General features: G+C 49.6%; 6 protein-coding genes and 1 non-coding gene across 8 annotated transcripts; 3 read left to right on the top strand and 4 right to left on the bottom strand.

The window, feature by feature from the left end:
- Positions 1-367: 367 nt before the first annotated feature.
- Trnaq-uug lies at positions 368-439 on the bottom strand. Its single transcript has one exon. It is a non-coding gene; the product is annotated as a tRNA-Gln (tRNA).
- Positions 440-859: 420 nt separating this feature from the next.
- Positions 860-14,101, top strand: LOC6600645 (cubilin homolog). Its single transcript, XM_026991743.1, has 17 exons — positions 860-1,499; positions 2,172-2,278; positions 2,337-4,261; positions 4,317-4,513; positions 4,575-4,903; positions 4,968-5,077; positions 5,333-5,522; positions 5,589-6,909; positions 6,970-7,870; positions 7,942-8,099; positions 8,164-9,983; positions 10,332-12,663; positions 12,728-12,907; positions 12,980-13,127; positions 13,212-13,366; positions 13,427-13,721; positions 13,785-14,101. The coding sequence occupies exons 1-17, from the start codon at positions 942-944 to the stop codon at positions 14,003-14,005; spliced, it is 10,947 nt and encodes a 3,648-aa protein (XP_026847544.1). The 5' UTR covers positions 860-941; the 3' UTR covers positions 14,006-14,101.
- Positions 14,102-14,138: 37 nt separating this feature from the next.
- LOC6600644 lies at positions 14,139-14,991 on the bottom strand. Its single transcript, XM_002025618.2, has 2 exons — positions 14,549-14,991; positions 14,139-14,480 (listed from the first exon to the last, which is right to left on the bottom strand). The coding sequence occupies exons 1-2, from the start codon at positions 14,966-14,968 to the stop codon at positions 14,154-14,156; spliced, it is 747 nt and encodes a 248-aa protein (XP_002025654.2). The 5' UTR covers positions 14,969-14,991; the 3' UTR covers positions 14,139-14,153.
- Positions 14,992-15,117: 126 nt separating this feature from the next.
- LOC6600643 lies at positions 15,118-16,593 on the top strand. Its single transcript, XM_002025617.2, has one exon. The coding sequence runs from the start codon at positions 15,146-15,148 to the stop codon at positions 16,523-16,525; it is 1,380 nt and encodes a 459-aa protein (XP_002025653.1). The 5' UTR covers positions 15,118-15,145; the 3' UTR covers positions 16,526-16,593.
- LOC6600640 (60S ribosomal protein L10a-2) lies at positions 16,568-17,955 on the bottom strand. Its single transcript, XM_002025615.2, has 3 exons — positions 17,924-17,955; positions 17,435-17,590; positions 16,568-17,123 (listed from the first exon to the last, which is right to left on the bottom strand). The coding sequence occupies exons 1-3, from the start codon at positions 17,926-17,928 to the stop codon at positions 16,631-16,633; spliced, it is 654 nt and encodes a 217-aa protein (XP_002025651.2). The 5' UTR covers positions 17,929-17,955; the 3' UTR covers positions 16,568-16,630.
- Positions 17,956-18,632: 677 nt separating this feature from the next.
- LOC6600594 lies at positions 18,633-22,207 on the bottom strand. The gene is made up of 9 exons (XM_002025613.2): positions 22,058-22,207; positions 21,539-22,001; positions 21,367-21,478; positions 21,176-21,299; positions 20,892-21,118; positions 20,266-20,809; positions 19,819-20,194; positions 18,998-19,769; positions 18,633-18,934 (listed from the first exon to the last, which is right to left on the bottom strand). Exons 1-9 carry the CDS (start codon positions 22,097-22,099, stop codon positions 18,703-18,705), a joined length of 2,892 nt encoding a protein of 963 aa, XP_002025649.2. The 5' UTR covers positions 22,100-22,207; the 3' UTR covers positions 18,633-18,702.
- A 339-nt stretch (positions 22,208-22,546) lies between these two features.
- On the top strand, positions 22,547-26,807 carry LOC6600593 (NADH-cytochrome b5 reductase 3). Of its 2 annotated transcripts, XM_002025612.2 has the most exons (5): positions 22,547-22,611; positions 22,679-22,951; positions 24,609-25,262; positions 25,336-25,435; positions 26,353-26,807. In XM_002025612.2, the coding sequence occupies exons 2-5, from the start codon at positions 22,928-22,930 to the stop codon at positions 26,523-26,525; spliced, it is 951 nt and encodes a 316-aa protein (XP_002025648.1). In that variant the 5' UTR covers positions 22,547-22,611; positions 22,679-22,927; the 3' UTR covers positions 26,526-26,807. The 2 variants fall into 2 exon arrangements, with proteins under 2 accessions (XP_002025648.1, XP_026847489.1); XM_026991688.1 differs by lacking the exons at positions 22,547-22,611; positions 22,679-22,951 and adding an exon at positions 23,908-23,981.
- Positions 26,808-27,030: the final 223 nt, after the last annotated feature.

Raw genomic sequence — 27,030 nt, 5'->3', positions numbered from 1 at the left:
CGCTGGTTCCACATTGGATATACGCACCCATATAGTATACATACGTATGTACAATGTACCCACTTTATTGAATGAATGAATCAAAAACATACTATATCCAAGGTTAGACCCTATTAGGCTTTACTTTTCGCTGAATTGAATCTAATTTCCCAGATTATCTGCTCTCAATAGAGGCCCAAGCGCTGATAACGCTGAATAAATATAATTGTACATCAATGTTATTCGAAAACACATCATAATTTGTATTAGCTTTGGTTTAGCGGAGCTTTATGTATGATATTTCCCAAAATATTGAATGGCAAACTGCAAAAATATTTGGAAAATATGGAAACATTTAAAAAAGAAAACAAAATTGTGACTAGTCGTCAGGTTCTACCGAGATTTGAACTCGGATCGCTGGATTCAAAGTCCAGAGTGCTAACCATTACACCATAGAACCCCTAAAATATTTATGTCAAAATAAGCAAATGCAAATATGACACGATCTGAGGCTTCAAATTCGAATATTGGCTAATATTATCTTCAGGAATTAGTCTACTTGCTCTTCTAGGCTTAACTTAGTTTCATGGGTCCGAAGTGGGCAGATCTATCAACCTGATAAACGGATTAACCGACTGGGATATATAATGGTCCAGATATTGACAAATGCACCACCATTGAGATAACAGGCACATACATATTCATATATTCTGATATTGATATTTAAAAGGTTTATCTCGTATCACTGAGAGTATCGTAACCGCCCACTTTCCCTTTGGAAAATCTATAAATTCGGAACCACAGCTCAATGTAGCATCAGTATCCGTGGATTTCATTCAGCATATAGTTGAAATTGTTCTTTCTGTGCTCTCGGAAATCGGCAATCAATCAAACACCCTGTGCATATATGTACATAAACTCCTATCCACATCTGTGAAGTTTTATACTGAAAATGAGTGAACATGCGTTCTAATACGCTGAAGTTATTGTTTGTTCTGGTGTTGTGCGTGTTTCTGCTGGAGCTGGAAGCGTCTTCAGATGATCGGGCAGAGCGGGCAGTGATCACAAGGCAGCAAAACGGCAATCTGCTCCTGGAGGCGGCACCAGATCAGAATGTTACCTTTCGACTTATGGGCGAGCAGGCCACGGTGATGATCAATGATGTGGATATACTCACGCTTCTCCGGCGACGCCTACAAGTGGTCACCGCTCGCCAGGTTGCGGCCAGACGTGAGCCGTTGTCGCTGGACGTGCAGAAGGACCAGTTCCGTGTGGTGCAGCGGAGTCTCACTCGGTTGGAAAAGCGCTTCTTTAACATGCGGAACAATACGCGGCGTGGCGGACTTAACCAGCGGGTCCTGCGACGGCAGCTCCAGCGGGTAGAGCGTGTCTCGACCACTCTGGCGAGAATACTAGTCTTTCTGGCCAAGGACGAGTGTCTGTCGAGCCCATGCCAGAACGGAGGTACCTGCTACGACGAATACAAGGCCTTCCAATGTGATTGTGCTGCTGGCTGGCAAGTGAGTGCATCCACGGGGGCGTCTCTGTGTCATCGATTGGGGGCGTATTCATGTGATTCTCGCCAGTCACCTTAGGGAAACAGATTAGAGAATCACGTATACATATATTACTATGCATAACGATGTATATTTATGAAATCGTACCACACCTTAGCATACATACGTGTTTTAGTCCACGCAAGATATCTCAGAGGACTCCATTTCTCATTTAAACGCGTCAAAACAACCCAAAGACGCACTCTAGAATAACTTTGCATAATTTGAGCTCCTCGTGTTCGGAATAGAAGCTAAAAACCTTAATTATTAAACATGAAATTAGGGAAAGCAGGGAAAAAAGTTCATTAAATTTTATTAGTGCTTACTAACGACAAAGGTTCGTACCGCCAAAGGTAAAAAAGGTAATCACCGCTAAGCAGGGTATTATTAGTAAAGGTGGTACGTGCCAGCCTCCCGATCTGCATGGCTTCCTGTATAAACATGTGCACCCCAACCTTACCTTATGATTACTATACCTTGAATACGAGTACGAGCTTGCTTATGATCATTCAGTGTTGGTAAACAAGTGATTATATCCCGTTAAATCTGCACAGGTGCTTTGATGAGCAATTATTTTTGTTGTTTGGATGACTTTCGCGCAGATCGGGTCGACCTTGTTAATTGTTTTGCTTGCAGGGCCCCACTTGCGAGGACGATGTGAACGAATGCTTCGATTTGGCCGGCACCGATCTGGCTTCCTGTATGAACAGTGGCCGATGCATAAACACGCCTGGGAGTTTCCGGTAAGTAGAGTATCAGATCCGTATACACGAGTATATATTTACATGAACCACATTTCAGTTGCGTTTGCCGCAATGGATACACTGGCACCCATTGCCGACTGCGCCAAAATAAATGCCTGGCCGGTGATTCGAGCGAAATGTGCGGAGAACATGGAACGTGCGTCCACTCCGTCAGCACCTCCGCCGGCTACGTCTGTGTCTGTGATCAGGGCTGGACCTGGGCCGACAACAATGTCACTACAGCCAGCGCTAGCCCCTGCACCCGGGACGTGGATGAATGCGTGCCCAGCATGAATCCCTGCCACAACGAGTGCATCAATCTGCCAGGCAGCTATCGATGTGGCGCCTGCCCGCCTGGCTACACCGGAGACGGTCGGTTCTGCCGCGACATAGACGAGTGCACCGTGGCGAACGGAGGCTGCAGCCTGCAACCGCGAGTGACTTGCATCAATACCGAGGGCTCGCATCTGTGTGGTCGTTGTCCAGTGGGCTGGACCGGCGACGGACGCAGCTGCACCGCTGCCGAGTCGAACTCCTGCGATGGCGAACGAATATGCCATTCCGAGGCGACATGCGAGTACATCTCTGGGACGGTCGTCTGCACCTGTCCACTGGGCAGCTACGGCCACGGCTACGGCGAGGACGGGTGCACAAAAGACCCCAGCCGCGACACATGCGACCAGCATCTGTGCCAGAATAACGCCACCTGCATCCACATAGGACGCGGAAGCACATGCATTTGCCAGCCCGGATACAAAGGAGTCTTGTGCAACGATACGGATTCGGATGCCTGCCACCCCAGTCCTTGCCTGAATGGCGGCACCTGTCGTCTTTTACCCAGCAACCAATATCAGTGCAACTGTCCCGCCGGCTACACTGGTACTAGTTGCTCCAACCAGCGGTTTTTCTGCGGATCCACTCTTCGAGGACCCACGGGTCAGCTTCACTTTCCACCCAACACCGCTGACGGTGACTACCAGCCCGACGAGCGGTGTCCCTTCATCATTCGCACCCCGCCAGGACATGTGCTCAACATGACGTTCACCCAATTCGATTTGCAGGAAAGCAACGACTGTGCCGCCGACTTCCTGCAGCTGCACGACGGGCCATCGCTGGCCTACAAGCTCTTTGGTAGATTCTGCGGCACCCAACTGGTCAACCGGAGCATTATTTCCACCCAGGAGCAGGTCTTCTTCTGGTTCCGCTCCGACAATGCCACTCAAGGGAGCGGCTTTCACCTTACCTGGAGCTCCCTACCCTTCTCCTGTGGCGACACGTTGGCCAACCTGACATTAGGCCAGAGTGGCATACTGCGATCGCCCGGCTATCCTGGCAGGACACGTGCCGGCCTCGACTGTCGCTGGCAGCTGACAGCCCCCTACGGCACTCGACTGCTGTTGCGGTTCTACGACATCACGCTGGAAAGCGGCGGAGGATCCGCTGCCACTGTCAACTGTAGTCAGGGACTGAACAGTAGTTACCTGGCCGTATACGACTCGGATCGACAATTGCTGAAGAGCTGCGTGTCAGCACATCCGGAACCGCTGTACAGCTCATCCAACAGCCTGCACATCGATCTGCACACGTCTACGGTGCGCGCCGATAGCTCCTTCCAGCTGCACTACGAGGTGGTGGCCGGCCAGCCGGGCTGCGGTGGAAGCTACACGGAGTCGCACGGCCGCATCAGTGGCCACATGGATGCGGAGGTTTGCCTCTACCTAATCGAGCAGCCAAGGGGGACACAAATAAAGCTGGAATTCGAGCACGTTAACCTGCTGCGGTCCGGGGATTGTCGACTGCAGAAGATCGAGATATTCAACGGACGCACCGATGAGTCACCCCTGATGCGTCGCCTCTGCGGACAGCCCGAGGGCAGCGAAATGGAGCCGCTGATCTCCAGCGGGAATTTCGTTCTCGTGCGCTATGAGTATGCCCTAAACGGGCTGAGGCTGAAGAAGAGCTTCGAGCTGAGCTACAGCAGAGGTATTCCTTGTCCATATCCATTGTAAAGACTTATGTTTAATGCTTTTTATTGCAGTGTGCAGTGGAAGTTTCGGTGGCATGGCGGGCACCATCAAAACGCCAAACTATCCGCAGTCCTATTTGGACGATATGACCTGCACATTCAAGCTGGTCGGGCCACTGGACAGTCTGGTGAAGCTTACCATCAAAGACCTGTCGCTAGGTGCCGACTCGAGTGCCATTGACGATGGCAATCAAACCAATTATTTAGACGTGAGTGCTATTTGCACAGCAGAGACTGAGACATCCTGCTGACATGACCATAACATTGCAGGTGTATCTGTCGAGCGATGAGAAGCGCCGTATATACAAGACGGGGGGAAACCTCGTGCTGATGGCACATACCAACCAGGCGACTCTCGTCTTCCGTGGATCCAGCAGTGGCCGTGGCCTGCTTGTGGACTACAGCTTTCCATACACGGGCTGCGGTGGTTATCTGACCCAAAATGGCACGAAGAGTATATTGAAGCGGGTCACCGGAGGCTTCTGTCAGTGGATCATTGATGTGCCGGGCAGGAAAGAAATCAAAGTAACCCAGATGATTATGCATGGGCAATTCTTCGTATACGACAATAGCACCAGTCCTGGATTGCTTTTAAACAGGTTCATATTTAAAACAAATAACCCAAAATGTAGCCATAAACAATGTTATTCTTTTTGTTTTCAGCTATGAATCCGATTTTGAGGAAACCTTCGATGCAGACCTCCTGACATTAATCGTCAGAGACATCAGCTCCCTTTTATTATTGCACATCTTTTACAGACAGGTGGAAAGTGGTAATACATTTGATACGGATATTTGTGTATAGTTTATGTGTTCCGTATTTTGCGGAGAGAATGTAAAAAAGCAAATAATGAGCGCGAGATAGAGAGAGATAGCGATAGAGAGAGAGTAAGCGAATGCGAGAAAGGCTGCTGCTTGCAGAGTAGACAATAGACTATGACTTTTAGAATTACTTGGCAATACCGTGCTGCATCACCCGAAACACTCTTAATGTCTGATGTTTTTGATCTAATTATTCTTTTATCCAGATTGCCACGTAAGTTCCAGTCAGCGCTACGGCATAATCAAGTCACCGAACTGGCCGCGACCCTATGGCGCATCGCAGAACTGCGAGTGGATCATTCGAGCACCGCTCGGCCAGCGCCTGGAGCTGGTTGTCTCGAACTTCAGTCTGGAGGCTATGGGGCACGAGTGCTACAGCGACTACCTGGAGATTAGGTAAGTGCAACCAGAGGTCGCTGGGCTGACGTTGACTAATGCTCCTTGAACCGTATCGCTCTACAGGAATGGAGACTCGGCCAAGTCTCCGCTGATTGGCAGATACTGCGGCACGCGGATACCCCCCCGGGTGCCCTCGTTTGGCAACGCGCTGTTTCTGAGCTTCGTCTCTGACAGCAGCGTGGAGGAGAGTGGATTCCTACTCAACTGGCAGCAGGCCGGCGAAGGATGTGGCGGCAAACTCAGCTCCCCCGTGGGGTCCATACACTCGCCGCATTCGATGGCAGGAAACCGTGGCGCCCTGGCTTGTGACTGGCAGATCATTTTGGCCGAGGGCTCGCGGGTGACCCTGCAGATCGAGAGTCAAGACGAGAACCTCTGTAGCGGTCATCTAACTATTTTTGATGGACCCACCACGAGCAGTCGTGCACTGCCGCTGCGGTGCAACGAGACAAGCAGCCACTCCAGTATTGTCCTCCACTCCAGCAGTAATCGCGTTCTCGTGCGCTACGATGTGGGCCACGACTCGCCCGACGGCACCAGTTTTGTGCTGGACTATTCCACGAACTGCAGGGTGCGGCTAGAGAATCTCCAGGGGGCCGTGGAGTCGCCAAACTTCCCGGAGAACTATCCGCCCGACACGTCCTGTGAGTGGGACATAAGCGCCGGCGGTGGAAGGAATCACATTCATCTGGTCTTCTCGCATCTGTCCGTGGAGCAATACGTGCCCGGGGGCTGTGACTTTGACTATGTAATGCTCAGTGATATGAAGGACGACCAGCTGCTGGAGGATCGGCAACTCTGCAGCAACGAAGGAGTGGCCCCTCTCACCAGTAAGGGCAATCGGCTGCTGCTCAAATTCAGCAGCGACGCCACGCTGCAGGCCAAGGGCTTTCGAGCCGAGTACAAGCGGATCGGTTGCGGCGAACACCTCCAGGAAATGGGCGGCCACTTTGAGTCGCCCAACGCCCCATTCAGCGTAGATGTGGACTGCGATTGGGTCATCAGTGCACCGGAGGGCAAGCAAATACGGCTGGTGCTGCAGGAGCTGTATATCGATTCGCCCCAGCGAGAATGCAGCGACGATGTGCTGTCAGTCTCCGCGCCGGGTGGGCACGTGCTCTACCGCAGCTGTCAGGTTGAGACCTCCTCGCAGACATTCACCTCGCCAGGCAACGAGCTGCACGTGCACTTCCACAGCAGCCCAACGGTGGCAAGGAAGTATTTCAGGGCCACGTATGCCCAGGTGCCAGCCAACTGCGGCGGTTACGTGCGTGCCAGCAGTGGGGTTATTGCCACGCCCGGTTTCCATTATGCCACCTCGATAGAGGCAGGCCTCGGTCCTCTCAACTACTCCTCGAATGTGGAGTGCCTTTGGGTAGTGGAGGTAAGTCTCCCCGCCCCTTGCTGCATCCAGGAGCGCGGATTAATTCCTCTTGTGTTCTAGGTTTCGGAAAGCTATGGCATCCGGTTGTGGTTCGAGCGGTTCAATCTCACCAATTCGGCCAATTGCTCGGGCACCTTTGTAGAACTGACCAAGCTGGATGCGGACAACACCGAGCACTTCCTGGAGCGGGGCTGTGGCGAGGAGCAGCCGCTGATTCGCCTGGTCCACGGTCAGCGAATGCGTGTGCTGTTCAAGGCGCCGGCTGGGAGCTGGGGCAGCTTTGCCCTCCACTTTGAGCGGCAATGCGGTGGCGCGCTGTCGGCCGGCGAGGGCTACCTGAGGTCGCGACTGGACGAAGACTGCAGCTGGCTGGTGGTGGCGCCGGAGGGCAGCAAGCTGAGCCTGAACATCAACCAGCTGGAGTGTCCCGGATGTGCCTCGAAAACTGCAGCGGATAACTGCACGGCAGAGGTGGGACTGCAGCTGCTCAACGACGATGACCAGGTGGTGCTTTACAGCCTGTGCAGAGAGCATCCGGCGAATCTGGTAGTGCCCGCCAGCAATGTCCGTATCCTTGCCAAAGGCATCGCTTTGGCGGCGCAGTTCAGTAGCCTGGAAAACACATGCGGCGGCAACGTCAGCCTGAGCTCGGCCCGCGGCAGCCTTAGCTCTCCCAACTATCCGGACAGCTATCCGGCGAACGTGGAGTGTCTGTGGCGCATCGGCGTGAATGCCGGCAACTCCCTGGCGGTCACATTCGATGCTTTGAACATTGTGCCCTCCGAGCACTGCAACGAGGACTTTCTTGAGATGCGTTCAGGCGTGGACGAACGCCTGCTGGGACTCTACTGCGACCGAAAGATGCCCGAGCAGCCGCTGGTAATCCGCTCGCAACTGTGGCTCAAATTCCGAAGCATGCCGGGCAACAGTGCCGACGGCTTCAAGCTGCACTGGAGCTACGGTGAGTCTTCTCCAGTCTCCGGTGTGCTCCCCGGTCCCGTCCTAATTTTCGCTTCGTGAACATCTTCCCAGTGCACGACAACGAAATAACGTCAGAGACGAATGGAACGATCGAGTCGCCGCCCATCTTCTCAGTTCGCGCAGACGAGCAGGCCTTCAGTTGGCGCATTTTTGTGGAGCGCGAAATGGTTGTGGCCCTCAACTTTGAGGAGTACATATCTGGCCTCCAGGTGAGCCCTGGAACCCAGCAAAACACTATTTGATCCGCTAAATCTCTCGTATTCCTCCTAATAGCTGTTCGATGGCTACGATGACACTGCCCTGGAGATCGCCATTGAATCCTCGCCCTCGCAGTTCACCTCGAGCAGCAATGTCCTCTATTTGAGGACCCTCAACACGGATTTCAATGCGTTTCGCTTGAAGTGGAGCGTGGTCAGTAGTGTCCTGGTTAAGGGCAACAGAACCGTGCAGAACGATGAGTGCAACAAGGAGTTTACGGTGTCCGCCAGTGCGCGTTTGATGGTGAACTCCCCCGGCTATCCGAGGGGCTATGCCCCGAACCTGTACTGCCAGTGGACCTTCAGGCCCGAGGACCCCGCCCAGCATGTTTACACGGACCTCTATGAGGCCGATCTGGAGGTCTTTCCCAATTGCTTTGCCGACTACCTGAACATCCAGAGCTCCAGGGATATGAACCAATGGACGAATGATCTGCGCATCTGCAATGGCAGCAAGGGCGGACCACTCATCCAGCGATTGCACGGCACTCCCCATCTGAGGCTGCAGTTCAAGAGCGATGTCTCCATCAACGGACGAGGCTTCAGGGCCATTGTGCGTGCGACATGTGGCTCCAATATGACGGCTCCTGTGGCCACCATCGTGGACACGCAAATGAGAGCCGGACTGGCCATGGGCAGCAATTGCGAGTGGCACATCGAAGTGCGACCGGGCCGAAAGATAGAGATCAGCATAGCCTATGTCCGCCCAGCCGTCAATGTCCCATGCCCCGTTTACGGACTCATCTACGATGGTCTGGACGACAGGTCGCCCCTGTTTCACAACGGAAAATTCTGCAACCAGATGGGCTTTAACAAGGACTCGTATCGCACAAGCGGCTCCCATGCGTACATCAAGTACGTGCTGCCCCCGCGGTCCGTGAATCCGGCGCACAACTACTGGAACATCACCTACCGGGAGTACAGCGAGTGCGACGGCGAGATCCAGCTGACCCAGCTGGCCAGCACGTACAGCATTACGACGCCTGGCTATCCCTACTTGCCGCATCCCCATACGGAATGCACCTGGTTGGTGATGGCGCCGCCAGGCGAGGTCATTTCAGCCACCTTCGACGACCGATTCGATCTGAGTCTGCGCCATTGCGAGAAGGAGACCGTGGAGCTCTTCGATGGCTCCACCACACTAGCGCGCCGACTCCTGCACACCTGCCGACGGCCTCCAAAGACGCTGCGCAGCTCAGGCAGTCTTCTTCTGGTGCACTACCAGACGCAACTGGACGAGCCGCACGGCGGCTTTCGGCTGAACGTCTCACTGAGTACCTGTGGCGGTCTGCACACTAGTGCGATGGGATTCATCAGTTCCGAGAACTATCCGGCCCTGGGGGGCTACCCGAGGCCGGCCGTCTGCGAGTACAGCATCAAGCTGCCGCGGGGCTCGTACATCCGCCTCAACATCAGCGATCTGCACGTGCCGTACAGCGCTCAGAAGGGACAGAACAGTAACAGCAGCGATCGACTGGAATTCGTGGACCTGGCCGATGCGGGCAGCGGCCAGCAGACCCCTCTGATGGTACTGGACGGCAGCGGAAGCTACCCATTGGACGTGACCCTCAACAGTAACGAGGTGGGCATCCGCTTCGTAGCGGTCTCGAACGTGAACAGCTATCGCGGATTCAATATTCGATACGAGCGGATAACCGGTACATGCTCCCGCGAAGTGAATGCTGCCTCTGGCACCCTCGAGATTCCAGCCAATGTGCAATCCTCCTGGCTGAGAGTCTGCCGCTGGAAAATCACTGTGCCCAAGGGCCAGAGCGTGCGCCTCCAGTTCCTCAATCTGGCCGATATGCGGATTGTCGCTCGTAATAATACCAGAAGGTGAGTGCACCGGGACTATTTTTGCATGTGAGTGTACCCTTTGAGACCATTAATCGGTTGCCGAACCACCCAGAACGGAAACAATTGGGAAATGGGAAGAAAAAGAGAAAATTAAACATTGCAACGACAGTGTAGGCTAAGAAATGGACAGAACACCAGAGATATCGTCTCAACAAATTGTAAATGGTAGAGGTACAGAAAGAGATATCCATATTTTGGGGGGCAGCATTTAGGATAAATGTAAGAGCCACCAAAGTGCTTCATTATAAGCCCAAACATACAGGGATCTTTGCACTTAATCAATCATTCACTAATGACTTAATATATCCTTGTGAAATATATTTGCAGCGGGAGGAGGAGTGAGATTCAACCGCAGTTTTCGTTCTACAACGATTTCAACCAGCTGTCAAAGATCACCGACTTCCGGATCGATGCATACAACGGCAGCGGCATCATCGAGTCCAGCGACAACGTTATGCTGGTCAGCATCATCACTACCCAACTGGACCTCACCACCATACCGTTGCGTGCCCGCTACAGCTCCAGCGAACCGTCACAGTGCCCGCCAGACATTGGAGACCAGGCGGCCGGATCGCTGTCCATCAAAAGTCTCAGCCAGCTGCCTGTCTACTATTGCACCATCAACTATGTGGGGCTCAGCGGAACCACACTCACCTTCAAAGTGGGAGAGTATGTGTACTGGAGCGGGGTCGGTCCCTCGGTGGTCTTCAGAGACGAAGGCTTCCGCTTTGTCAATTACTTGTCCACGAATCTCACCAATAGCTATATCTCAATGCCTTCCACGCCCGGGCGGATCACCCTGAACCAGGGAAAAAATGTCAAACTGAAGCAATTTCAGGCCACCTATCGCCGCCACAACTGCGGCGGTCAAATGCTTGTGGCCGAGGGCCTTGCCATAGAGCCGCCGCAGCTGATGGCAACCGTCGGCGAGGATTATGGGCCGCTGGAGTGCGTGTTCTCGCTGGGTGGTGGCAGGGGCTATGTGCTTGAGGGAAACCTGAGCCTCAGCGACAGCTGCGACCGCGAGTACATTGTTATCTATGCGGGTCCCGCACTGGTGGCCCGCCTCTGCCGCGGCATGACGATGAACAGCACGCGTCTGGGCAAGTCCCATTCGAAGGTGATTTACCATTCAGAAGAGCACCGGCCTGGCCGCAGTTGGTTCCGGCTGCAGCCCAGGCGGTCAGAAGGCCCCTTGGCAGGTAATGTGATTCGCGTCGACCAGAGAACTACGGCGCCCATATCGATCAATGGGACGGACTACAAGAACAACATGGAGCTGATCTGGGAGTTTACTACCAATGCGGGACTCTCCCTCTCGCTGCAGTTCCAAGGGCGCTTCTTCATTGAAACGTCCCCGAACTGCACCAATGACCGGCTGAGTGTGCAGCAGAGCCAAGACCGGCAGGAACCTGCGGGAGGTTGGTCTGAGGTGGCCAGCCTATGCGGCCGACAGCTGCCGCCACCGCTGCATGTGGAGGCGTTCCGAATGCGAGTGGTCTTCCAGACCAATAACAACATCACCGGAGACGGCTTCAGCTTCACCGTCTCCCCCAGCTGCGACGTTACGCTGCGAGCCACCGCGGAGCTGCAGACTCAGCGCTGGGACTGGCAGGCATTCCGCAATATGCTCAACTGCAGCTACGTGATCCTCACCGACAGCCAGGAGCAGCTGGTGGTCAGCATCAAAAGTGTGGGCCGCCCTTGGCCCGCCTTTGCCTGCACCAGGTCCTTCTTTAAGGCCTACCGCCAAAGCTCGAGCTCGAGCTCCGGCGATGAGGAAGTGGAAGAGGAGCTGCCGGAGAAGTTCTGCCCGGACTTTGAAGTAAATGGCTACAAGAGGCTCCGTCTGCAGTACATGTCGCCCACATCGCGACAATTTAAGCTGCAGTACCAGATACTCGGCTGCGGTGGGAACTACAGCGCGAACTTCTCCTTGCGCCCGCCGCAGCACGACGAGGATGTGAGGTCGTATGCCCACAATATGCACTGCGAATGGCGCGTAACGGCACCGCCCCAGCACGCCATCGTTCTGGAGTTCAAGTACTTTGACCTGGAGGAGAGCCGGAACTGTCGATACGATTACCTGTCGGTCTACAAGGGCAGCATGGTGCCGAACATTGAGCAGCGCGTGGCCCGTCTGTGCGGCAACTTGACCACTCAGCCGCCCACCATTATGGTGGACAGCAACCAGGCGCTAATTGTGTCCCACTCGGATTCATCGAACAGCTTTCGGGGCTTCCTGGCCAGTGTGCGCTTCGTCCCCAACTGCAATGAGCGAATCGCTCTGGACGATGATCTCCCGCGGATGAGCCTCGTGCGAAACTACAAGATGAATGCCTTTGAACAGCTGCTGTGCATCTTCAAGGCCAGCGCCACGCCTGGACATCGGCTGTCCGTACAGCTGAGACAGTTTCAGCCGTTTGGATCCTATCGGGGCTACCTAGAGATTATTGACAGCGACGCCGCAGAGAGCCAAAGCCTCGGCAAGTACTATGACCTGTCCGGCAATCGTACAAAGCTCTTCAGCTCCTATTCAGATCTGGCGATCAGGCTGAGTGGCACTTCCACCTTGGCGAGAAACGTGAGCTTCGAATTGATTCTGCAAATGGAACGCACAATCTGCGGAGAGACCGAATATCAACTGCGTTCGAACGAGGTGGGTTCAGGTCGCTTGAGGCGTTCGCAATGTATTCTATAAATTTTAAATTGACTTTTGGCAGAGCATCAAACTGGGCATCCAAGGAGACAACGGCACGAGGAACTATGAGGGAAGCGTGCACTGCTCTTGGTCGATTCGATTAACGGTGGAGGCGGAGATCGATATCCGGTGGGTCAATCTACGGGATGTGTCCCAGGTGACGGGAAAATGCGTGGACTACTTGCGTTTATCCGAATCGTGGGTAAGTTGTTTCCTTCCAGCGCAATCATAAGAACAAAGTTTACTAAAAATATTGAACATTTCAACATTTCAGTTACAGTCGCCGCAGTACTTTTGCGGTCAGTTCAACAATACCCTCAAGAGATTGTCGTCTTCCGAGAACTTGAATTTGCAACTAACATTCCATTCCGAAGAACTGACAGACTCCACTGGGTTTGAGTTGGTAATCAGGCAGAATAACCGTAAGCAGAAGCGGTACTTGTACTTGTAATTGTACTTGTGCCTGGGAAATAACTTGGGATATAAATAATGTGCATATTATTCAGCTTGTAGACGCAACTACACGGAGCTGAGCCAATCCATTGAAGATAGCGCTCTGACCAACTGCACCGTGGACATTCGAGTGCCCGAGGGCTACAGTGTGACTCTGAACCTCCTGTTTGTGTTGTTCGACATGGAGTCTGGTATGAAGTACCTAAACGTAAGTAATTCCGACATCCGCAGTGAAAACCAACCGTATAAATCACCTTTCCCACAACAGATAAGCGACCTGAAGGCCAATCAGACAGTCTTCCACACGAACAGATTCCTTGCTATCCCCACAGTCAAGTTCACGTCGACCAATCAGCTTCGCATTGCGAGCACGGGTATTGCTTCAATGCGATTCTTCTACTACTCCACCAGCAACGATTTGCCCAACGGCTGTGGTGGCGACATCTCTATGGGGGGTGGCTTTGGTAACTTGGCCAATCCCCCCTACGACAATCGGAACCACTCACTGTGCACCTGGCGTATATCAGTGCCAGCAGGCAGCATCCTGAGGATCAGTTTCACGAGTATACATCGCGTCGGTTAGTTTTAGCTAACATCAAGATAACATTAATTTTTTTAATTTACAGACTTCAACATGGGCTCGGAGACCAATTGTAATCTGGATAATATTAAATTCTACAAGGTTCTGCCGGATGCAAGCGAGGGCCTGGTGCAAACATCCTGTGGATCTACCATTCCCGACGACTTTGACGTTGGCAGTAATCGTGCCGTAATCGTTGCCAAGAAGTCACCTAATTTTGATGGACTGGGATTCCAGTTCTCATTCACCCTCAAAAATGTCAGTTAGACAAGGCAACTTATTTCTGAGATATTGTAGAATTTATAAATTTATTTTTGCAAGTAATCTGTACAAAAATACATTATGAATTTAGTGCTGAGATAACTATTTGCGCCAGCAAAGGATAAATTTCCTAAATGCCTAATGGGCCCTATAATTATAAGTTTGTATTAAATGAATCAATAACTTTCTTTTTTAGTTTGCCAAAGATTTCGATATTATAGACCAACTGGTCTAGACTTCTTCGGAATGGCACGAAACGGGCAGTGTCTTCAAAGGATTGCCTTGCGCGCCGCAAACGATAATGAATCTCATCCAAATCGTGCCTATGACCATGCGATAATTCAAAATCAGTGGAGACCATGGCCGAGAACAGGCTGGCAAACTCGTCGGAAACCTTGTAGTTGTAGCCAACAGAGGCTTTCCGCTCAAATGCCTCGTTGCTAATGATCACATTGTGGGAGGCTAGCCTGGAGTCGCTAGACTGAAGTGAATAAAATGAAAATGAGTTCTTGTTTAATACAACAATGCGTGCCGTCAGGCTGTACTTACGGTTGGTAACGCGCTGGCCAGGCAATAATCCCGGCTCGGTTGCAGTAGGAAGCGATTGGATGGCTCACACTTTGGAGCGTACTGATAGCCCTCTCCAGTGCGACGGAAGCATGGATGATGATCGAGCAGCCGCAGGCGCTTTTTGACGGTCAGCGACAATTTGTAGGTGTTCACAATGGGCAGCACATCTTTTAAAAATTTAGAGCATGCTTCATGTGGTGTGAGATCTTTAAACTCGGCCAAATCCGTGGACCATTCATTCCAGGAAGAAACATCATGTATGTACAAAAGCCGGCCAAAGCGGACCGCGTACTTAATCAAGTGTTCGTGTAAAGGTGGAAAAATGTTCTGCAACGGCGTTGATCCGGTGGTTGTTGCAATTTGTGCAATGAAGACCTCTTCATCTACGGTTTCATTCATGGTGTGTTAGTAGTACTTATTATTTCAATCAAGGCGGACAGACTTTAAATTTAATAGTTGTTCTTCATACATCGATAATAGTAAAGTATCGATATATTTGATTCGCTTACACATGTGAAGCGATATTTCTATTTCGCTATTGCCCATCCCTATTAAAATCAAAGAAACAACAACAAAATGGAGAAAGAACTAGATTTAATCAACAGCTCTTTGAACAATGCCTTGGCCAAGCTGGTGGAGACTAAAAGGAAACAAAACAAGAATGATGATTGGCAGAATCGCAAGGAGAAGATCGCCAGGCTCATAAGGCTGCATATTCAACATGTGCAGCTAACTGTGATTACACACAGACGTCGGTCGCAGCAGCGGAGCAGGCGCCGTTTTAAGCAGATGCGTTCGTTTTTCATGCAACAAATGATAGAGATGCAATCCAACTATATGCAGATGTACGCCATGCTGCGCCTCAAGCGTGCTAGCCTGGAAGACGAGGAGTCCGAGGACAGCGACGCCAACGTGGGGCCTGAAGACAATCAGACCTTCTCTGAGGACATATTTCCGGATCTCAGCGATGAAGAGTTCCTTAACAAACTGCACATAACCCGGAGCACCTTTAAAGCGCTTTGCCGGCAGCTAACACCTGCAATGCGCAAGACCGCAAGCAAAAGCTCGCTCGAAATTTCCCTGGACAAATGCGTTGCCTTGGCGCTCTACTATCTAGCCAGTGGCGAGCGCATATCGATTATATCGAATTTGTTTTCCGTACCAAGGCTGAAGACAATCAAGTGCCTGAAACTCTTCTGTAACGCCGTCATGTTAACCTTAGGAAAGGCCCTACGCAAACTGCCACAAACCGAGCCAGACTGTGCCAGTGTGATGGTCGGCTTCCAGAAGGAAAGCAACATGCCGGCTGCCCTCGTTGGTATTCTGGGCGTGTGCTCTATCCCTATACGTGCCAGCGGCGGCACCCAGAATTCTGCTGGTCAATCGGTTATGCGCATGGAGTTTCTCCTAGACGACCGTATGTTCTTCCGCGAACTATGGCTCGACAACGGAAGCAAGGCCTTGCTGATGCCAATGTTCTCAAAAGCTCCAAACCGACTTACCGAGCTGCCTCAGGTACCCATAAATGGGCGTCTAATTTCCCCCTTTGTCTTGGTTCCGCCTCAACAAAATTATCCGTTGCGTCGTTGGTTACTCCAGCGCTATGCGGATCCAATTGCTCCACACGAACACGACTTCAATGAAGTTGCGGAGCGTCTGCAGGAGTTGAGCGACTGTGCCCTGCACCGTCTGATGTCGCGTTGGAACTTTTTCATCCAGCCGCTGGACATCCGTTTCAATACGGCGTCCTGCATTATTACAGCTTCTGCAGTACTGCACAACCTGCTGGAGCAGATTAGCGAGCCGCACATGCTGGAATGGGGCAACGCAGTGGACGTCTCAAAGTTTAAATCAGTCCCACTGTCCGACTGCTGCGAAGACGTCGAAGGCGAGACGGATAAAGGTTTGCGCGTACGCGACTTTCTGGCGCGGACCATAAGTTCCACTGAAATCTAACTTCGCATACAATATTCCGTATTGCAATAAAAATAAATTTAGTTAAGATACATTTAACAAAATGTAGTTTCTCATTTATTATCTGATGTTAAAATATATGGACATCTAGTAGAGACGCTGGGGTGGGCCCATAGACGACTTGATGTGCAGGGAGCGCACATTCTGCCAGTTCTTCTTCAACAGGGAGACCAGGAAATTGATCGACAAGTTGACGTTCTGGGCAAGCTCGTCACTCTTCATGCCGACGTGTCCAACGGCGACCGACAAACACAGAACCTTCTTCATCTGGAACTTTATGGTGGACTTGACCTCCTCGATCTTGCCAATCATGGACTCCTGATGCGACAGCAGGGCAGGGAACTTGCCGGCCTTGTTCAGACCGGGACCCAGCAGACGTGGAATCTGCTTGATGAGGGACTCGGAAGCCAGGAACGCGTCGTAAGACTTGGCCAGCTTCTTCACAAGTTTCTTGTTCTTGTTCAGCTTCTTCAGGGCTTCGGCATCCATGAACTCAACGCCATTGGCCTTGGCCTCGTCGCAATGCTGCTGATCGCCGAGGATGCACACCTTCATCTTGGGACGGGGGATGTGCTTCAACCTGCAGATCAAAAACAAACGAAAATATTCATCAGTATGCCACTCACACCACACAGACACGAGCCTAGCTCTAATGAGGGGGAATGTTGGGAACGCAGAAAACTTACAAAGCCCACAGGGGAGCACGCGTGTTTTCATTTTAATAACTACAGGGGTCGGTCTCCATTGCTGGAGACCTACTCAATTTGTTTTTAAGACCCTGAGTGCAGGTCCGCCGATCAATGTTACCACATGATCGACTTCCTAACGCTGTGGCACACTACTCGCGGGGAGCAGGCGTACTCACTGGCGCAGGTATTTTAGCCAACGTACTTGACAGTGCCGGAGAAACGCTTGTCCTTCTGGGGATCGTAGTTCTTGAGGCCGATTTGCAACTCCACCGTCTCGAGGAAGCCACGCTTCTTCTTCAGCGAGTTCTCCAGAATTCCACTGACGCCCTCATAGAGCGTGTCACGCGAAACTTTCGATCTGCAACACAAAGTAAATTATTAGCGAAAATATTCACAAAACTTTCATAAAAATATGGTCCAGGCCTTGTTTAACTGTCGAAGTATTGTGCAAATGAGTGCAGCTCACATTAATAGCCGCACACGTAGCACAAAATCACATTTAATTTTGCAATCATTTCCAAACTGATATGGACATGGAAAATGGTCTAAAAAGCTGGTTTCTGATTGCCAAATGCATAAAATAGTATGCATTGCATCGTTATCGTACCATCATTTAACGAATTACAGTTAAACCATGTCAAAAACATCAAGGATGCAGAGTATTTTCAAAGATTTATTTTATTCAACTTACGCCATGTCTGCACGTCGGGACGTCCGGTTTACGAAAGAACGTATAAGAAGAGGTGGAGAGCTATCGATGGCACTATCGGCACTATTGATGGTTTGATACTATCGATAACGTTCGATATTTTTTAGTGAGTGCTTTACACAGTGAAAAATGCCTGAAGCGACCTGAAATAATAATTAAAAATAATAATAATAAAGGCAATGGAAAACAAAAATAACATTCGAAGTGATGCCATTATAATAAAACGTCATTATTTGGAGATGTCAATTGCCATGGAGGAGACTGATCCACTGCTTTGGATAAAAGTATATATAAATATATTTAAATAATATTAAAAAAAAACAAAAACCTATTATCTTCCTATTTTTCAGGTCAACGAAAATGAATTCGATTTAGTCAAAATCCTTATGTTCAAATATTTATGCGTGCCAGCGACGTCTGTAGAATCCGAACTCATGTTCAGCAAGGCTGGATATATCGATTCAACAATATAGTGTGTCGTATGATGACAGCCCCGAATTTAGCCCACTCAAGCCTTATATTTAAATAGTTCAACTACTTGATCTTCTTGTAGATTCATGACATTTTTCCTCTGAACCTCATAAAAACCACGATATTTTTCAGTTGAACTGCCCTAAAATTGTTAAATGTTTTTTATTTTCTCTTAATAGCTTTAAGACATTAGCCTTGGCTAAAAAGAATATCTACCCAATTCTAATACAATATTCTAATATTTTTATTAAAATAAATGTTACTTTCATTTTATAAGACGGAAACCAAAACTATTTAGCTTTTAAGAGATCCAAATCTTTCATGGACTCGTGTTGCCACAATGTCATGGGGCCCGGCGGTAGTGGCATCAGTTTTCCCTCAAAATCTTCACTGGTTGACGCCGCCGAGTGCTCATCCTCGCAACGGTATTTAAACGCACTGATGTGATTTATGAAAGTCTCGAGTTTTGCTCTTTCCTTGGAGCCAGTTGCTACTTTTTTTAAGCCGTAGATGGACCGACCACTGTAAAGAAATTAACGATTCATTAATTTAAAAGTATCATATGGATAATCTTCTGGACCCTACATGTATTGGAAATGCACTTCTTTCAGGCGCATACTCGTTACAATCAGTTGCAGATGCTGCAGCGGCACCAAGCGATTCCGGTAGGAATTGGTTGCCTCCAATCTTAGAACGCTCATATTCTTAAGCAAGAGATTTATTGAATCCTTGAAGACAATCCACCGCAAAACCCAAGCGTCCATGACGGAGGCATGATCCTTAATAAGCCGTAGTGTATCGACCACCCATTTATTGGCAGTGTTCTTGTTGCTGAAGCGCAGCTGGATTACGGGCAGACAGTGGACAAAGCTGCAAATGCGGTGCTCTAACAGAACGCAGACTAGTAATTGAAGCTCTGATTTAAGGACCTGCGGGGCTTTTCGCAGCACATTGTTGTGCAACAGAACCTTCCAAACTCGGTTGTTAGGAAAAACAATTTGATCGCAAGTGATCATTCGACGAAACAGTATGTGCATTTCTTGCATATATCTTTGGATTAGCTGATTGCAACTTGTATGCGATCTCCACGTTGTGACGGTCAGACATCTGAGGAGTACGTCATATGTTTCATCGTCCAGTTGAAAACTACTCTTCAAGCCTAGGTGCAGTAAGATAACGGAGCAGAAGAAAAACTTGGTTCGTTTAAAGTCCTGTGCAGGCTTGGAGAGTTCACAAACGCAGAAGTCGCGTAACTGCTTGGCCAGACCGATCAAATCCCTGTCCTTAAGCTTCCCTCTTTGCTGAGCATTATGCAGCCTGATGAGGATGTAGGCCAAGCTTTCCGAGCCAAAGAGACCTACAAAGCAGTATGTAATAACAGGCAATATTAAGAACTATACGCTTACTCAATTTGTCGTTCTGCTGTGGTCTTTTCAGCAGATTGGTAGCTAAGGTGTCCATAATTTCAGCCAGATGGTCTCTGCTTAGCTTGTTGTGGTTGGCCCTTAGAAGGGCGTGCAGACGCCGCAAGTACTGGGCAAAGGCTTCCAGCAGTTCTGGATCTTCCCTCTGTGTTGCCTCCACATCGGTGGCATTCAACTCAGCCTGCAGTTGAGCGTATTCATCTTGCAAAGCCTGTGCAGCGGTAATATATAGCTGACTGTTGCCGGTTGCCCTAACGGAGTAGGATAGATTTTTGTAGAGGCCGTAGAATTCCGATTCGCTTAGCGTTTCATCATGTAGAAACATATCTAGGCAGAATGTCTCCAGTGTCAGCAGCAGCTATGCAATAAACAGAAATATGTATGTACTATGTCTTGGCCAAAATTATTTATACTGTTCCTGGCACAAACCTCGAGATCATGGGATGCCACAGCCATAAAATCGACGGCACTGTAGACACTGTAGAGCACAGCTCGGGTGGCTTTTTGTTGGGACGAAATTAGAGCCGGCCAAACACGCAGAAGTTTGTGCATCTGTTCACGAGATTCCTCCGAAGCGGAATATTCTAACCGATGCAGGTCAAAGAGTACGCATATGCATTGTGCGGCTATAAGGCTCTGTTCGATGCGCACTTCCTCAGCAGTGATCAGATAAACGTAGATGTCAAACCTCTTAGCCGCTGGAAAATGCTGCATGAGCTTCTTCAGATAGCGTGTCAGTTGGACCCTGAACTGCGCAAAGGTGAGATTCCGAGGACGGCTGTGCTGACTCTTGATGTACGTCTCCATTATGTGAATACCTATTTCCATCTCAGTGTACTGACGCTGGGCCAATGCCACGTAGAGCTCTGCTGCCATTGAATGAACCGTAGCGAAAGCTCGTGGCAGGCGAATCAACAGCTCCAGAATAATTTCGTGGAAGCGCATTGGGAACCGTTCAGCACTGACAATGTGTCTGGAAACGCAATCGGAACGGATCGGTTAATATGAAATAATATAAAATCAAATAACATTTGATTTATGCCACTGCATCTTACCGCTGGAGAGTGAGTATGTACTGGAGCGTGGCCACAAGAAGTGGTTTATTTTTACTCGTTTTGAACACCTCAAACTGTAAGGCCAGAAATTTATCAGTGATCAGCTCATTGGTAAAATGACGTAGATATAGAGTGTCACATTGATCTTTCTGCTGGTTCTCGGCAAGCTGCTTGAGCATACTTTCCAGGAACTCGTAAGCCATTATGTAATTATCGTCCTTCTCCCTCTGAAAGTACGATTGCATTCACGACTGATTGCCGGGACAGACTGGTGCAGAGCTTACCACAATGGTCAAAACATAGTAGACAAAACCCAGTGCGGAGTTCTCCACGCTGCAGAACGTCCCAAAGTGCTCCCGAAACATGTCCAGCATAGGTTTTAGTATAAGTCTACTGGTCGCCTTGTAGCTGCAATTGACAGAAGGGAATTTTCGATCACAGTCACGAAGATTGTAAGTGCTTTGTGCTCACTCACAACAGCCCATAGCGTGCGTCAATGGTGAGAGTAAGGCAAATAAGCTTGAAGCCGTCAAACGAATCGCTATGTGTGGGGAGCAGTTTGGCCAGCCCGCAGAGTATGCTGAAAGCTACAGTAGATTATTTATCAGTTAGCTAGCACTTATTCGAGTTCCGTGAGAATCACTTACACATTCTGGCCACTGGCTCGTATAAGTACTTGTCATCTGCGGAGGGTTCCTGATGCATAGTGGCGAAAATGGAATGCACCACTTTCGTCCATGTGAACACCACTTTTAGATAGCAGGCCAGCAGGTCTGTCATCTCGTCGAAGCGCTTGTCATCAGGTGTCTGCGACGTATTCCGTTCCTGCTCCAAACCCTTCGTATAGCGGACCAGTAGAGTAGGCAGTATGTCCAGAAAGGAATCCACGGTAGTCATCACAAAGGGCACGACATCAAATATGTAGTTCGAGTTGTCGTTGCGGTATGGATGATCCTGCGTTTCCCGAAACGCCTTAACACTCACATTGAACTTCAGACCAAGCACCTTGAAGCACTGGCCCACAAACTTATGCGACACCTTCACATGCCAGTTATGTGGATCAGCGAATATTGCGGCAATAAAGGCGGAGGCGTATTCTCGCGCCACAGACTGAAAAAAACGGTTTATAAATCTATTGGCGATGTCAGTGCACAAACTGAGCTCACCTCAGCACTGGCGCCCGTTAAAATGATAGTAAAAAAATCCATTTTAAAGAGTTTTTTGTATATTCTGAATTCAGTGCGTCCCGTTAGCCCGCTACAATTATATTCAAATTATCGGCGTCTCGCAAAGCACAAAGTTGCTTTCGATGATATTAGAGGTCACACTTCAGGCGGAAGATACTGAATAGTGTCATCTCAATTTTTCAGTTTCATTTGAATATATAGGTGGTTAGTTCCTCAATTCCAGACTAGACTGCAAGACAGAGATAGTACGAGACACAACCATACACTCTGTTCTTGATCCAACTGAAATTTCTAAGAATATCGCCCAGCAGATATTATTAATGGTCCGTTAATTTTTCTAAAATCTTTTGCATCGCTATCGAGTAAAACGGCACCGATACGATACTATCTCGACTTACCTTTTGTAGAGATGTGGCAGCACCAATCAAAATTGAACTTTGCTGCAGCTGGCTGGGATTGTTTTGTTTTGGAATCAACTCAAATCAACAAATCTGCCTACTCCAACGCCGGCCCGGTGACAGTCCACAGACAAGGTGAATATTTTATTTATTGGTAGTTATTTTCCTGAAGAAGCTCGGCTTACTAACAAATCACTTTCAGCTGCAGCGATATTCCAGCAGTATTCGACACAAAGAAGAGCACGGTCGCCCGCTCTCAGAGCGGAGTGCAGACATAAAGAGTGCGTGCAAACAAGACTGCCTTCCCTCGCACGGTACGCCGTTAGTCGCTGCGCCTTGTATTAGCGATAGCTTCAGTGCAAATTTCGAATTATATAATTTATCCAAGAGTGCACCCATTGATTTTCCCACCATCCACTGCGACTGTAAAGACCGTGTCTGACTTCTGGACATGGCGCGTCTCATCGAGAGCAACGTAAGTTACGACACAAGTTGCAGCCCAGCATCGCTTTACATAACTCCGTTCCAAATGTGCGGCATTTCATAATTGTCCGCCACACACCCGCACAAGCAGATCATTCCTATTCTCGGGACAAATGCCTAGTCGTTTTCATTGGTGTAGATTTCTGGTAAGTGACGTCGCTTCGCTATTTATAGAGATGCTATCGTACGCCTATTTACCTGGTGCATGGTGCTGTGGTAGAAACGGGACATAGCTAACCAATCCCATCACTTCTCCTTCGTCAAGGAGGACTCAATCAGAGCAAGGGATGCCGTGCACTCTCCACCCCGAGACTTCGGGATGTATCCCCAATAGCATCCCCTCTCTCCAAAAGAAGACTCTTTCAGTGCAAAGCCGGTGCATTGCAATGCCAAGGCCAATCAGCTGTTGGAGCTAGCCAGCTATCACTCTCTACACGCTACCCAAACAAAGAGAGCTTTGCGCTCTTAATCAATGAAAACAAACTTTTGCCTAACTTTGCACTTTACTGTCATTTGCGCTCTTCTCTCTCTTTTTCAGGCTCGCTCTCTTGCTCTCCTACTATGGTAGTGTACAGTGTACTCACTGTAGATAGTGCAAAGTGTCTGCAAATGAAAATTTCTATCTCATATTTGGTTTGTGATTGGTTTATACATGCCAGCAAAATAATCTGACCTCATTGTGCTCGGCTCGGACCACTTTATCATATAGCCGCAATTCAACTTATATTCCAATCAAAAATGAACTTCTTACTCGCTCTTCACTGTAGCTGAATCGCGGTGACTTGTTATCTCGGTACAAGAAGAGGTAGTGCGAGAGAGGGAGAGAGGATGAGAGGCAAGGCAGTGCCAAGCTACACGCGACGACTTCATTCAAATTTCAGCACTCGGCCGCACGCGTTTTCGTCGTCGCTCAAACGTTTTCGCTTCCTTTCAAGTTTGCTTGCAAGTCAAATCAGAAATTCTACAAAAAAAACAAACACAATTTGCATTTATCAAGTGTGCGAGCTATGATGTATTTCGATGTAAGTTGATATAAGGTGGCTGTGACGTCATTGTTTGATACTATTCACGCTCAAGTGTGTGGGTCAGGGGGCTTTAGACCGGCTCGGGAGTTTCAAGGTCAGCCCTGGCTAGTGGAGCGACCAAAGTGCGACGCGACTGTGGGTTAAACCTGTAACCTCAATCAGCTGTTGCGTCGCGAAGCTTTGCGGTCACAGGCCGAAAACGATTCGAGATGCGAGTCGAGATTTCATCTTTGTTTTCTCTTATCGCGCCAGGCGTACGCGGTATTTTCCATCTTACCCCTTGACCTTTAATCAGTACCACTAATCAGTCTGTTCCAAAAAATATATGTAACAACAAATACAACCAAGCATTAGTCCACCTTTTAGTGTGTCATAAGCGTCCGCACAATCTCTGATTGTACATTAACACTCGAACGTACAGGAGCAGAGAACATTGATATCTTGTTATCTTTGCTTGTTCGACAATCACTATGCATGTTTTTTATAGCAAGTGCATTTACAGGAAATCGATAAAACGATAACACACGGCCACCGTTCATACATGAACACACATACATGCATGCCCCCATGCATGTTCAAATATTATATTAGGATAAAGATACTTATTTTACTTTATTCTTGCAGTTTGTGCCAATCGCCGTGGGCGTGGTAGCCGTCGTAGCCGGCGCTCTGATCGTCCACTATTTCCTGAACAAGAAGTCTACTAAGCCGCGCCGGGAGCCGAACCGTACTGCCCGCCTCCGCACCCTGGTGGACCCCAATGACAAGTATCTGCTGCCGCTGGTCGAGAAGGAGGTGCTTAGCGTTGACACACGTCGCTTCCGCTTCGGCCTGCCCTCCAAGCAGCACGTTCTGGGCCTGCCAGTGGGCCAGCACATCCACCTGATTGCGACCATTGACAATGAGCTGATCATCCGTCCCTACACGCCCATCTCGTCTGACGACGACGTCGGCTACGTCGATCTGGTGGTCAAGGTGTATTTCAAGGACACGCATCCCAAGTTCCCCGGCGGCGGCAAGATGACCCAGCATCTGGAAAAAATGGAGCTGGGCGACAAGATCTCGTTCCGCGGACCGTCCGGCCGCCTGCAGTACCTGGGAAACGGCACCTTCTCTATCAAGAAACTGCGCAAGGACCCGCCCAAGCACGTGACCGCCAAGCGGGTCAACATGATTGCCGGCGGCACGGGCATCACTCCCATGTTGCAGCTGGTCCGAGAAGTGCTGAAGCGCAACGACAAGGACAAGACCGAAATGGCCCTGCTGTTTGCCAACCAGGTGAGTGACCCGGCCCCGCGAGTGCCACTCGGCTATTCTAATCTTTCTAATCTCTCTCCTATCCACCACACAGAGCGAAAAGGATATTCTACTGCGCGGGGAGCTAGACGAACTGGCCCAGAAGCATCCCGGCCAATTCAAGGTCTGGTACACCGTGGACAAGGCGGCCGAAGGTGAGCTGCAGTTAGGGCACACTCCGGACACAGCAGTCATCTCATTTGATCGTTTCATGTTGAGTTTGCTGGCAATTCCAAAGAATTCTTTGTACCGCACCATGACTTCTAGGTATAGAAGTTCTCTGCTATGCGATCTAGCTGTATTTATATTGCCTCATATAGATTACTATTACCTTCACGGCAGGTCTTTCCATAATGGTTGTAAGATCTTCTTGTTAATCACGAGTTTTAAAAGTTTTCAAAGGCTGCTATCGGTACCTCTTGGTCAAATATCAAGCCATCGCCTCAAAGAAGATCGAGCAATAACCATTATCATTTTTTGTTGTTGTATCAAGCAATTGTTATCTAATAACAAATACCGAATATCACCTGATGGAAACCCTTACTGATAACAACCTTCCGCCGTAGTTTGCCTCATCCGTATTCAATTTCCTCATCCGCATCGGACGCATAGAACATCATTGAAACACACAATTGAGCCATGTCCAAGTCATCTATTATGTTAAGAATTTTGTGTCTGCCCTCGCCACATGCTGCCCTCAAACGGATGCCGCGAACGGCCAACGCCCGGTTTATAGCCTGGTCCTACAACACCGGACACGTGAACGACGAGATGATGGAGAAGCATCTCTACCCGCCCGACGTCGACACGTTGTGCCTTCTGTGCGGTCCCCCGCCCATGGTCAACTATACGTGCATACCGGGGCTGGAGCGCCTGGGGCATCGGGCCGAGCAGCGGTTTAGCTATTAAGACCAGCTCCATCTAGCATATATATTCCGTCAAAGAGTTTTTGCTTTCGTTTAACAATTGCCAGAGGGAAACTGCGGAGACTGCGCACCGATCGTGCCAGATCCCGGTTGTGTAGACGCCCCGTGGCTAACCCCGTTTCGTTGCTCTCTCTACTCCCGCACAGGCTGGGCCTATAGCAAGGGTTTCATCAACGAGGACATGATCGCCGGACATCTGATGCCGGCCAGCGACGACACCATCGTGTTGCTCTGCGGCCCACCGCCCATGATCAATTTTGCCTGCAATCCAGCGCTGGACAAGCTCAACTTCCACCCGGACACCCGATTCGCCTACTAGAGGGGAGCGCCCAGCTTCCTTGGAGCCTTCCTGCCAAAATGGCAGGGCTAACTTGCGTTGGAGAAAGAATTTGCATTTCGGTTTTGTCATTTTCATGTTAACATGTTGCCTAACACCACCTCATCGAACTCTGCATCCAAGCGCCTGCATCCGGTCCCAGAAGTCGGGATCGATGAGATCGATGAACCCAAAGCAAATGTGTAACATGTAACACCATCCGTGCTAATTGTTGTAGCTCTTTTTTATTATTTGTGAATAAAAACAAGTGTTAACAAAAGGAAACATCGAAATTTGCATTTTACGTGTGCGTGAACAATTTGTTGTCGCTGAACCTTCCGACTTTTGCATTTGCATTTGCATATATATTTTATTTGGGCAATCCGAATCCGAATCGATTTCACGCGTGGAAATGAAATTTTAGAATCGGTAATTTCGGTTGTGTTTCCGTCTACAAATATGGGCAAGATTCAACAATGATAATCTGCTCTTAATGAGAGGTAACCGC

This window comes from Drosophila persimilis, unplaced genomic scaffold (genome assembly GCF_003286085.1).
Source record: "Drosophila persimilis strain 14011-0111.01,24,50 unplaced genomic scaffold, DperRS2 tig00000686-arrow-arrow-pilon, whole genome shotgun sequence".
Lineage (NCBI taxonomy): Eukaryota > Metazoa > Arthropoda > Insecta > Diptera > Drosophilidae > Drosophila > Drosophila persimilis.
This window is presented reverse-complemented; position numbering and strand designations above follow the sequence as displayed.

What these genes read in the sequence shown, in the direction of transcription:
- LOC6600645 (XM_026991743.1), top strand. Translation starts at nt 942, where the DNA reads ATGCGTTCTAATACGCTGAAGTTATTGTTTGTTCTGGTGTTGTGCGTG. An exon ending in TTACAGACAGGTGGAAAGTG is followed by an intron (nt 5,078 to 5,332) that starts GTAATACATTTG and finishes TCTTTTATCCAG; the next exon opens with ATTGCCACGTAAGTTCCAGT. An exon ending in GCTCGTAATAATACCAGAAG is followed by an intron (nt 9,984 to 10,331) that starts GTGAGTGCACCG and finishes ATATATTTGCAG; the next exon opens with CGGGAGGAGGAGTGAGATTC.
- LOC6600644 (XM_002025618.2), bottom strand. Translation starts at nt 14,968, where the DNA reads ATGAATGAAACCGTAGATGAAGAGGTCTTCATTGCACAAATTGCAACA. An exon ending in TGGCCAGCGCGTTACCAACC is followed by an intron (nt 14,481 to 14,548) that starts GTAAGTACAGCC and finishes TATTCACTTCAG; the next exon opens with TCTAGCGACTCCAGGCTAGC.
- LOC6600643 (XM_002025617.2), top strand. Translation starts at nt 15,146, where the DNA reads ATGGAGAAAGAACTAGATTTAATCAACAGCTCTTTGAACAATGCCTTG.
- LOC6600640 (XM_002025615.2), bottom strand. An exon ending in CGTTTCTCCGGCACTGTCAA is followed by an intron (nt 17,124 to 17,434) that starts GTACGTTGGCTA and finishes TTTGATCTGCAG; the next exon opens with GTTGAAGCACATCCCCCGTC.
- LOC6600594 (XM_002025613.2), bottom strand. Translation starts at nt 22,099, where the DNA reads ATGGATTTTTTTACTATCATTTTAACGGGCGCCAGTGCTGAG. An exon ending in ACTATGTTTTGACCATTGTG is followed by an intron (nt 21,119 to 21,175) that starts GTAAGCTCTGCA and finishes TCGTACTTTCAG; the next exon opens with AGGGAGAAGGACGATAATTA. An exon ending in ACAGCAGAACGACAAATTGA is followed by an intron (nt 19,770 to 19,818) that starts GTAAGCGTATAG and finishes ACTGCTTTGTAG; the next exon opens with GTCTCTTTGGCTCGGAAAGC.
- LOC6600593 (XM_002025612.2), top strand. Translation starts at nt 22,928, where the DNA reads ATGGCGCGTCTCATCGAGAGCAAC. An exon ending in CCCTGCTGTTTGCCAACCAG is followed by an intron (nt 25,263 to 25,335) that starts GTGAGTGACCCG and finishes TCCACCACACAG; the next exon opens with AGCGAAAAGGATATTCTACT. An exon ending in CGTGGACAAGGCGGCCGAAG is followed by an intron (nt 25,436 to 26,352) that starts GTGAGCTGCAGT and finishes ACTCCCGCACAG; the next exon opens with GCTGGGCCTATAGCAAGGGT.